This window comes from Neolamprologus multifasciatus, chromosome 8, assembly GCF_963576455.1.
Source record: "Neolamprologus multifasciatus chromosome 8, fNeoMul1.2, whole genome shotgun sequence".
In the NCBI taxonomy this organism is placed as follows: Eukaryota; Metazoa; Chordata; class Actinopteri; order Cichliformes; family Cichlidae; genus Neolamprologus; species Neolamprologus multifasciatus.
This window is the reverse complement of record NC_140446.1, coordinates 8359150-8369739: the sequence shown is the minus strand read 5'-3', so window position 1 is coordinate 8369739 and position 10590 is coordinate 8359150. Positions and strand designations below refer to the sequence as shown.

General features: G+C 38.2%; 1 protein-coding gene across 1 annotated transcript; it reads right to left on the bottom strand.

Moving 5' to 3' along the window:
* Positions 1-4820: 4820 nt before the first annotated feature.
* On the bottom strand, positions 4821-10552 carry LOC146512408 (rap1 GTPase-GDP dissociation stimulator 1-A). Its single transcript, XM_085169496.1, has 5 exons — positions 9397-10552; positions 6980-7087; positions 6370-6492; positions 6034-6159; positions 4821-5771 (listed from the first exon to the last, which is right to left on the bottom strand). Exons 1-5 carry the CDS (start codon positions 9488-9490, stop codon positions 5299-5301), a joined length of 924 nt encoding a protein of 307 aa, XP_085025622.1. The 5' UTR covers positions 9491-10552; the 3' UTR covers positions 4821-5298.
* Between the last annotated feature and the right edge of the window lie 38 nt (positions 10553-10590).

The following is a 10590-nucleotide window of genomic DNA, read 5'->3' as shown; positions in this document are numbered from 1 at the left end:
TCTGGCTCTCTTTTAGTACGTGTGTGTGTGTTATTTTGTCTGTCTGCATGTGTGTAAAATATTTGATGAAAAAATGTTGAATGAGCTGAAATATACCAAATCATTCACCTGAAAACAAAAGTGGAGAACTGTTGAAGTTCACACAGAAGAAGTTGGAAAATAGCTGAAATTTTTTAAAATGTAAATTAGAAAAACCTAAGAAATTAAAAAAGAAAATTTAGAGTCAGAAAACATCTGAATGAATATTAAAAGTTAATACTCTTTGAATCACTGAATGACTAAAATGTGATCCCTCCAATTGGATCCACACAGTTTAAAATTTTTAAATGTTTGAGCTTTGAAAGACACAGTGTTGGAAAGAGAACAACGATGGCGACGTTTTGAGGGTAAAATGATGGCTGTAGAGCAAACACTGTGGACACAGAAGTCGTTCAAAGAGAAGTGTTTAAGATGAATCTTGGCAGAGTGAGACAGAGCTCGTTAGGCAGGCAGGTGTGACAAGCACACAGACATGCGCCTCACTTTTGCTGCTTAAAATGAACAGAAAAGTCAGCCCCAAACAAATTCTTCCCAAATGAAAAGTACACGTTGTATCGACAAAATTCTTTCACCGTAAGCACCAGCAATGTCTAGTCTACATAATTCTCAGTTTTCATGCCTGTGGAGTTTATTATATGGACGTGGTGACAGTGTAAAGACAGCCTGTACTTCTGATTTTCAGACAAACTTTCTTAGCCATTTTAACATTAGAGTCTATGGAAGAGTTGGAGGGAGGAGGCTGTGCATTGGTGACATTTATGAAAGAACCATAACACCTATTACTATAATAAACACATTGGATGAAAGAGGACAGCGATGGCTACGTTTTGAGGGTAAAATCATACCTGTAGAGCAAACGCTGTGGACACAGCAGCAGTTGAAAGAGAAGTGTTTAAGATGAATCTTGGCATAGTGGCAGGCAGAGCTCGTTAGGCAGGCAGGTGTGACAAGTACACAGACATGCGCCTCACTTTTGATGCTTAAAATGAACAGAAAAGTCAGGCCGAAACAAATCGTTCCCAAATGAAAAGTACAGGTCGTATTGACAAAATTCTTTCACCGTGAGTGCCAGAAATGTCTGGTCTACTGAATTCTCAGTTTTCATGCCTGTGGAGTTTATTATATGGACGTGGTGACAGTGTAAAGACACCATGCTCTTCTGATTTTCAAATGAACCTTCTGAGCCATTTTAACATTAGAGTCTATGGAAGAGTTGGAGGGAGGAGGCTGTGCATTGGTGACATTTATGAAAGAACCATAACACCTATTACAATAATAAACACATTGGATGAAAGAGGACAGCGATGGCTACGTTTTGAGGGTAAAATCATACCTGTAGAGCAAATGCTGCGGACACAGCAGCAGTTTTTAAAAAAGATTTTAAGATTAATTTTTTCGCTCCTCTCACTCTAGCAGTTGAGCTGTCTCACTCTAGCGCCAACATTCCGTCCCATACACACCCATTATAAACTCTGAAACGTTTGAAAAAACATCATGAAACTTAAACTGGAACTGAAGAAAAAGTATAATAGATATTGAAAACATAAATACAAGTTGAATAGTTGAAAGTCTTGTCTTCGTTTTAACGTTTGAATGGTGGCTCTATGTCAATGTATGTGGAAGTAGTAAGAGTTTAAAAATGAGTAATTTGAATGTGGATTTGAAGGGTCTCCCCATTGAAATACATGGGAAATTTTTGTTGAAAAAAGTTGAATAAAATTAAAAATATAAATGTTAAAAATAAGAAAAATACAAGCACACTTGTCCAAAAGAAGAGGAATCTAATGGTGTTTGAATGGTTTTTCTAAGTTGAACGGTTTTGAAGGAGATAGATGCCAAAAAACGTACGGAACATGAAATAATAATAAATATGTAGAAGAACAATACTGTGAATGCTTTTACAAGCATTCACACTAATAATAAAGATGTAGAAGAACAATACTGTGAATGCTTTTACAAGCATTCACACTAATTATCCAGCTATCACAGAACACACATATGTTTAACTTACCTGTGCGCTATAGTCTGCATGTAGTACTGGTTTGCCTGCCAGTTTTTTGTAAGTACACAGGTTTGTCTGCTAGACACTGACTGCAAAGCACCAGCTACGCATTTAAGGCGAACTTTAAACACACTCAAAAAAGAACAAGAAGAATGAGCAGGCTCCTGCTGGTCTCTGTTTCATTCTTCGTTCAGGTATAATCCAAAGAATTCAAAGGACCAGGGCTCTCTCTGACAACTGCCAGTGTTCCCAGCTATAGCTTGTTACAGTTGGCCAAAAAGACTACCAAAAAAAAGGAAATGTGTCTCTTTCGGAGGCCATCTTTCTAAACTAGCTAATAAAGCATATGAAAACAGAGCAACTAACCACTAAAGACATACTGTATGCTAACTAAGCAGGGCTGTCCATGAACATTTCACTGTAGCTAACAGCTAGAATTACCACAGATGTTTCATTGGGTCCTGCATTTTTCGGAGGAGATCTTTTTACAGAGATGAATTAACTTGCAATCCACAGCTTATGTTGGGCCCTTACTTTGATGCTGGTTGCTAATTAACCCCAAATCTTTACATCTAATCTAATTTCTTTTAAAATATATAGCCTGCTCAGCGAGCTTTAAAACAGCTAGAGGGTTGTTTACAAAACCTTCTACTGTTTGAAAGTTTTTACAAGTGTCCTCTAGCCAAAAAGATTGCCATTATTATTTTTTTAACCAATTTGTTGCAGTGTGCAGAATGCTTTTGGCTGAAAGCCACAAAAACAGCACGCTGACAGAATTCACCAAGTAAAGAAGGCAGTCTGCTGCTTTAAATGAAATCCTTTTAAATAGTTAAAACTTCTCAACCTTGAGGCCCTGATTCATCAGACATAACTTGATCAAGTGTCTTTAGATTTAGACAGGCAATCACGAGGTAATTATCCTAAGTAATGAGAATTCATAAATGGTATTCTGTCTGTTATCCTGTGTTCTTACGTAAATATCCATTTCATTCCCCAAACAAGACGTCAGCTAAGCGTTTTTCACCAGAGGGCGATCAAGACAGTCGTTAGTAACAGGTATGTGCAACTCTTGTCTACCTGTAAATAATTCCAAGGCTCATCTCATCTCACATCAAATATTTAAGTGGTTCCCAGAGTAATAAAGTTAGGATTGATTAGAAGACGTGCCCCTGCGTTAGAACGCCTCAGGCGGGATGAAACCAATAAGAGAGATAATTATAAGAAGAGAAATGGGAGAAAGATCGAGAAGCAAGATACACTTGACTACTCTTATGTCTATCCTTGTGTTGGTATTTCTAGTTAACAAATGTGCAGGCAAGGGATAAGCATTCAGTTTAACTTAGGTACTGTCCCAAACTGCTTTCATATCTGCAAAGCAAGGCAGACTAATTGAATCTATGTAAATATCTTTGCATACCTGGTGAGGTGTACAGTCAACCGGCTTGTCATTATTAAATTCAATCCATGTGTGAAGGCGTATGTTCAAAGTCATAAACTGCCTTTAAATTTATTCTATATTTAGACTATATGAATACTATACGGGTAACTCCAAAGCACATGTCTGCCATCTAGTGTTAAGCTCTAGTAATCACACTGTTTCTGAGAGGCTGCACATGGTGGTAGTGGCTTTCCCAGACATTTCCCCTGAACTTTAAAAGCTGCTTAAAATCTATTAATAGTCCAGGAGCAGATATAGTGTCCCTGTAGTTTGAAGCTAAAAGGGTGAAAATACAGGGTAGGTGATATGGTGCTGGAAATCCTCAATAACGTTGAAAAAATGAATTGGAAACACATGGCAGAGTGGGTGAGAGAAAAAAGAAGAAAGCATAAATATGCAGGTGTTAGACATATCATCGTACTTACAAGAAACATGACCAGGACGCACGAATGGGGAAGAAAGTGTATTTAAGTGACTTTGAACATGATGTGGTTTTTGGCACAAGACACACTCTCCCACATACTTCAGAAACTGCAGGTCTACTGGGATTTTCCGGCGCTAGGGTTTACAGAGAATAGTCTGAAAAGATAAAACATCAAGTGAGCACCAATTCTCTTGCTGATAAGAGGTCAGAAGAGTGCGAGATTGTGGCCAGCTTATAGAAGCTGATAGAAGGGCAATATTAACTCAAATGACCACTCATTGCAACCAATTTGTGCAGAAGAGCATGACTGAAAGCACAGCTCTGAAGCAGATGGGCTTGAGCAGCAGAAGACCAAACCAGGTGTCACAGCTAACATGAAACTGAGACTATAATTCACACAAACTCACCAAAATTAAAGAGTAGGAATGAGGACTCTCAATTTGTGCTACGACATTTAATCGTAAGGTCAGAATGTGTCAGTAACATAAAAGCACGGATCCATCTTACCCTGCTTTGGCAGTTCAGATGTTATAATGGTGTGGTAAATATTTTCTCTGCATGTATTTGGAACCAACTGAGTATTGTTTAAACACGATGGATGTGAAGCTGACAAATCTGCAGGAAGCGCATGATCATGTTGATACGGACCCAGCACCTTGTTGAATCTGTGCCATGAAGAATTAAAGCATTTGTGAAGGCAACAAGAGGTCCAACCCAGTAATAGCAAGCTATAAATAATAAAGGGGCCAGTGAGTGTACATTTGTAAGAAAAAAAGAGAAAGAAACCCAGTTTATGTATTTAAATGAAAAATGGTCTGTTACTATCTCAATTTGCACAATCTTAATCCTAAATTTGCTAACAATGTTTCTGAACATTCGTTATTCATGCTTGACTTCAGTACAGACACTTACACACATAATTTGAAATTATTTTATTATTTAAAGCTTCCCAAAGAAATCCAAATGTTCAAAGATTTAGCACAAAGTTGAATTAGCGATAACACATAAGAAAACAACATTCTCAGTATTGCTGCCTTTGAATAGGAATTCACAATTATTTCAAGCACTTGTGAAATGATTCAACATGAAGAGCATCACTGTAGAAAGTTTTAGATGTAACGCGATTTATAGTATTTGTATTTTATTTTTTATCTAATCCTTGATTCACTTATTGCCCAAATTTAAACAGCACAGTGTGACACTAAAACAGCAGAATTGCCTAATCCGTGTCGTGATGCATGTAGTTGCAAAAGTTAGCATTTCTGAAAATACACATATAAATAAATAGTTCCTTGATTGAACCTTACAAAGTAGATGCAAACAAGAAGAAGAAATCAAAAAGTTCTGATTAAAGTAAACAGGAAGAGCCCAGAGACATTTGTGTATTTCCAGATTTCAGAGGAAAGTGTGGAACACACGGGTTTTCAGACTTTTCGTCCGTGGAATATTCCTTGTAGAGAACTTGAGCAGCTTGTACAAATTTGAGCAGCTTCCAAAGCTGGAAAAGGGGGACCAGTGAGCAGTCCGTTTGTTCCCATAAAGGTTCCAGAAAGAAGACGAGCAGCGCTGGAAAACCTCGATGCTGACTGCGTACTGACCCGGCCCCCACTGAGACACACGCACCAGAGTCACAGAAGAGTCAAAACCACAGGTGTGAGGAGAAACGCCGTGAAACACAGACTCCCCCGGCCTCACAGACGCTCCTCTCTCCCACACCCTTCCGGCCTCCTCTGCTAATCCCATTCCACTGATGTTACAGAGGGCCTGAAGGCACACATCCCCCAGAGCCTCCTTATCAGGAAACTGGAGCAGGATGGCAACAAGACGAGGCACCGCACCTTGGCGTAGTAATAGTTGCTGCAGCTTAGCTGAAGGGGAAAGTGAGCAATATTAAATCAATTTATTGAGCCAACTTTATTTATTTACTTTTACATGGGACTTGTTTTAATGACAGATTTTTTGTAAATCAAACATAAATCATTCCATAAATAGAATGAATAAGATTGTATTGTCTATTTCAGTACTGTTTAACTAAAAAATAAATAAATCCAGGACATTTGATATATAGCATAAAGCAAATGTAAAATGCAGTGTTGAATTTGATAGAAGCTTCAGACTGTGTTAACTTACAGCTATCATAAGACATGCGTGAGATGGCCCTCACTGCGTGGAAAAGCAACTCTTGGTCTGAACGGGTCAGGACCGACAACAAAGCCGCAACCAAGCCCGTGTCACCAAAACCTTTACGAATCACAGCTGATGGGAAAAAGAAACCTTGATAAAGTGTGTTGATAAATAATATACAGTAAAGAAAGAAGACTTTGTACTAGACTAATAACACTTGAAGCAACAGAGAGAGAAAGCTTTCGGGTTCACCAGCAAACCTATAGATTAACATTATACTTTATTTGTATTAAATAATAAACTATACATAGATAAAGAAATATATAAACATTGATTACTTACATTCCCTGGCAAGTTCAGCCACTAGTTTTGCAGTCAGCACACTCAGAGGCCCTCTGCTTCTCAGGCTCAGAGCAAGGATTGGCAAGATCCCACTGATCACCACCTGCTCAGCAGCACCTTTCTCTGGACACAAGTGGAATTGCATATTTAAAAATAATTCATATTTTTGACACTACCAACACTTGTTGGATTCCCTTTATATAGCCTTAGAAGAGTTTGTTTCTTAAGAGACTGCATAGACTATATGTCAAGTTACCTGAACTGAATCTTGTAATGTTTTTTTTGCGTGACCTCTCTGACGCTTAATTACCTCTGCCACCTTCTTATCCTGCTGTTGACTTGCTGGGAGACAGAAATATAGCTTAACCTCTTCTTAGTGCTTCCAACTGCCTTGTACATCTCGCTTCATGGGGCCATTTCTTATCAGTGTGGTTTTGCGGCCTATGATATAGGTGCTGTTAAATATTCCTACATGTTCATATACATTGCATGCACCTGTGACATTAACCCCTCATTAGATTTACATCACACACAAAAAACAAACAAAAGCCATCAAATATTTTATATTGCTTTGCATAGTGTTATACCTAAAGCAACTAAAGGAACTTACTCTTCTCCTTAATGCTGGCCATCACTGTGTTCAAATGGGGTTTAAGCTCATCTTCAATGAGCTCCACACCGAGGACTCTGATAGCGCCTAAGGCATTGTTTAAGTTGTCTGCAGGGGCAATCGGGAAAATGGAAATATTAAGAATTATAAAAGGATGGCATAAGGACTATGAATGTTACAAAGAGCTGGGCAGGACATGAAACAAAGCACGACACAAGAGAAATAATGTTTTACTGCACTTTGAACAGTAAATATAAGAACATGAAAAAGGTGCTCCTCGTGTAAAACCTCCACACACGAAATCTCGATGTCAGCTTCTTTCTTGTTTACATTCAAATGATCAGCATTTTTTTTAAGTACATGCTGAACCATGTAATCCTATGAGAAAAGCTCTTTGAAGCTAAACTTGTGCCTGGTGCTGCTTTGAGTCACGTGTTTAGCAGTTACACTGTTTACTGTTTATTAGCATTCTGTTTGTTAATGCTGTTGCACAGAAAGAGAAAGCCAAGGATTAGCGTCAAACTCGTTTTACATCAAGGGGCAGACCAGTAAAACCACTGCCTACAGTAATGACCTAAAGACTACCTCCAATTGGTTCTGTCTTTCTTTACTTAGAAGTCTATAGACAAAAAAAGTACAATTTAACAATATGTCTCAGCTTTTCTGCGTTATAAAGAAATGCTGCTGTAGTAAATGTTTTTTAAATCCATCAACAAGACTCACTGGGTGAGTAGTAATAATAAAAAAAGCTTTTATTTTTCTAAAGTAATGGTTTATCTGTTACTTACTCTTACTTACGGTCTTTGTCAGTTAGAAGACAAAATAAATGTAAAATAAAAAGTAAAATAAATGAAAATACAGTTTATGCTCTTCTTCTTTAAAATTTCTATATTTTTACAGAGTTATCCATTAGGCCAGACTGGACCATTTGGTGGGCCCTAAGTTTGATATCCCAGACTTAAATAAATCAAACACAACGATTAACTCTGAACAAGCAATGTCTGCATGGTGATATTTGATAGCAAGCAATACACGTAGGTGAGATTTTGGATGCTAAACTACAAAGGTGGACAATTTAAAAGTTAGAGCTAGATGGAAAATTGTGGGACTGTGATTGGAGAAGGGTTAGGGTCAGGTTTGTACCAGATGTACAGGATGCTAGTTAGACCAATAAAGACAGTGCAAAGTTAAAAAGCATAAAACATTTTCCCTAGATACAAAAAAGACATAAAAATGATGTTTAAAAAAAAAAAAAAAGGTAAGCCAAGTATTAATAAGTAGGATGTATTATATATAAAATTCAGAGAATAAAGGTCAGTTTGTAAGCTCTCAGATATACAATGTCAAAAGTGTTACTGTGTTTTTGTAAAACTGTATGTAAAAGGATGTCTGGACAACTACTGAGGATCAGCATCAAAGCTTACTAATCACAAGAAGATACTCAATAATATAATATAAATCTTTCATAAGAAGAGGTCTGCCATCCTTACCGGTTATAGCCAAACAATTTGGATTTGAAGTTAGTTGAATTTACTAGACAACAGTCAAATTTGTAGAATACTAATATCCAACTGCACGACCTGCTGAACTTGCATTAAAGGTTTTGTTGTGTATATATACACTAGTATCGGTATATAGCCTGCATACACTTGTGCAAAGCAGAAAAAACAGAGTTAACGAAACAGTGCTGCAGTAGAAGCTTGGCACACCTCACTGCTAACTAATCAAATCTGATTTACACACTCTCTTCTGCTGTGGCCATCAGTTCATGTTTGGATACAAAAAACATTGTTTGTACAGAAAAGATGATCATTCACCAAGTATAAAGCTTCAGTTAGTGTTGCTCTTGTGATCAGATGCATTTCAGCTTTGCTCACACCCATTTAAGTGAAGACGTAATGGAGGGAAGTTATCATGCACGTAAACTGTATTACCACGCAGCAGTGATGTAAATGGAAAGAAATTGATGCTATTGTTGTTCATGGTCGTGCACTAAGAAGCTCAGACTTGAGGATTGTGCAACGGTCACATTGCACAGGAATTAACAACAAAGACTGGTTGGACTGATGAAAACACATGTTGAAGAACAGGCTGAACATAGCGTTGCCAGTTAAAAATTGTTTTATGAAAATTGGAATGGCCCTTTACGAATTCATAGAAACTACAGGAGACATTGTTGGTTTGAATCTCATCTTAGTTGTAAATACAAATAAAATAATTTCAAACAAGACAGCTAACATCTTGTTTACAGTTTTATGTGAAGCACAAAAACAACAACCACCACCACCACGCAGGTGCTATTCCCTATTGTTAGTGTTGCAATCACAACAACATCAAAAGCCAATATCTACGATCTGTGACTTCTAACAATTTTCTTTACAGTGTAACATATTCAGTCATGCCACTCTTCTACTCACCATTTGGTGTGTAAGGTTGCAGTCGACTGGATCTGTTTTTGTCCCTCTGGGAATGCATGTGTTTTTGTGAGAGGGGCACATTGGGGTGCCCCATTGTGCTCCGTGCCGCCGTCTCTGGACCAGTCGTACCTATCTTAGATCGACATGTTTCAAAATGCACAGCACTTTTTAAAAGCTGTCGTCTTTTTTCTTTTAGTGCCGTACGTTCGAGTCATTAGCTGCTGTTTGGAGGACCCCCTATTTCAACTTGCACGTCCTTTTGACGACAGTGTATTTCATACCTCCCTGCACTGTTGCTTTTTCTCCTCTATTTTCCTACAGGTCTATCTACTCTGGCTTCCTTGTGCTCCAGCTGAGTCCGTGTTCCCTGTCAGGGTTAATCCTCACTAAAGCTGTTCTCTCTTCCACTCACCGCTTGTGGATGTGTGTGCGTGCGTGTGCACTGTTAAGGTATTAGCACTTGGCTGACTCTGCTGAGTGTATTTCTATACTCCCGTAATGCCTTTCACCTTCTATAAAAATCCAAGTCAAAACAGCACAGACATATGGAGATCTGTTCTTGTATACAACCTTATTATTAGGCGTAATTTTTACCCGTTGTGTCAGTTTGGAGTAGAATTGAATCTGATGAGTTTATTACAACAACAGGTGAAACGCACTGACAGTTATTCATCTGCTTATAAAATGATTCTTTTGAGAGGTTTGAGTATTTATGTGTGTCCCATCCGGTGCCAGACACCACTGGATGGGACACAAAATAGGTCAGAGTTGAAATAGCCTCAAAATGGGGACCTACAAAGATGTTAAGCTGGTGGTTATAATTTTGTTTTCAATCTTTAATCCAACTCTGGCACTCCAATCCTTCTCTATTACATTATATCATCAGGGAACTGATTATTTTAAACTAGATTTATATCTTCCCATGTACAACCAAATCAGCTCAAGCAGTGGGGTGTCCATTAGTGTCTGGCACCATTGGTTGCAGGTATTTTGGGATGTAGGGTGGTGAGTTGGTTGCTTTGGCTCTTTGATATTTTCCTGAGCAGTTTTTTCAGCAGTGGTGGGCATTAACCTGCTTACCCATCATCGAATGCAACTGCCATAGCAGTGAGGGGGTGTGTTCAGACAGCAAGGCTGTTTAAACAGGTAGGGTGGCAACACTCTAGGTTTCCCAGATGAACTTTAATATTGCAG

What these genes read in the sequence shown, in the direction of transcription:
- LOC146512408 (XM_085169496.1), bottom strand. Translation starts at nt 9,490, where the DNA reads ATGGGGCACCCCAATGTGCCCCTCTCACAAAAACACATGCATTCCCAG. An exon ending in GCAACCTTACACACCAAATG is followed by an intron (nt 7,088 to 9,396) that starts GTGAGTAGAAGA and finishes TTGCCCCTGCAG; the next exon opens with ACAACTTAAACAATGCCTTA. An exon ending in GGCTGAACTTGCCAGGGAAT is followed by an intron (nt 6,160 to 6,369) that starts GTAAGTAATCAA and finishes TTTTCCCATCAG; the next exon opens with CTGTGATTCGTAAAGGTTTT.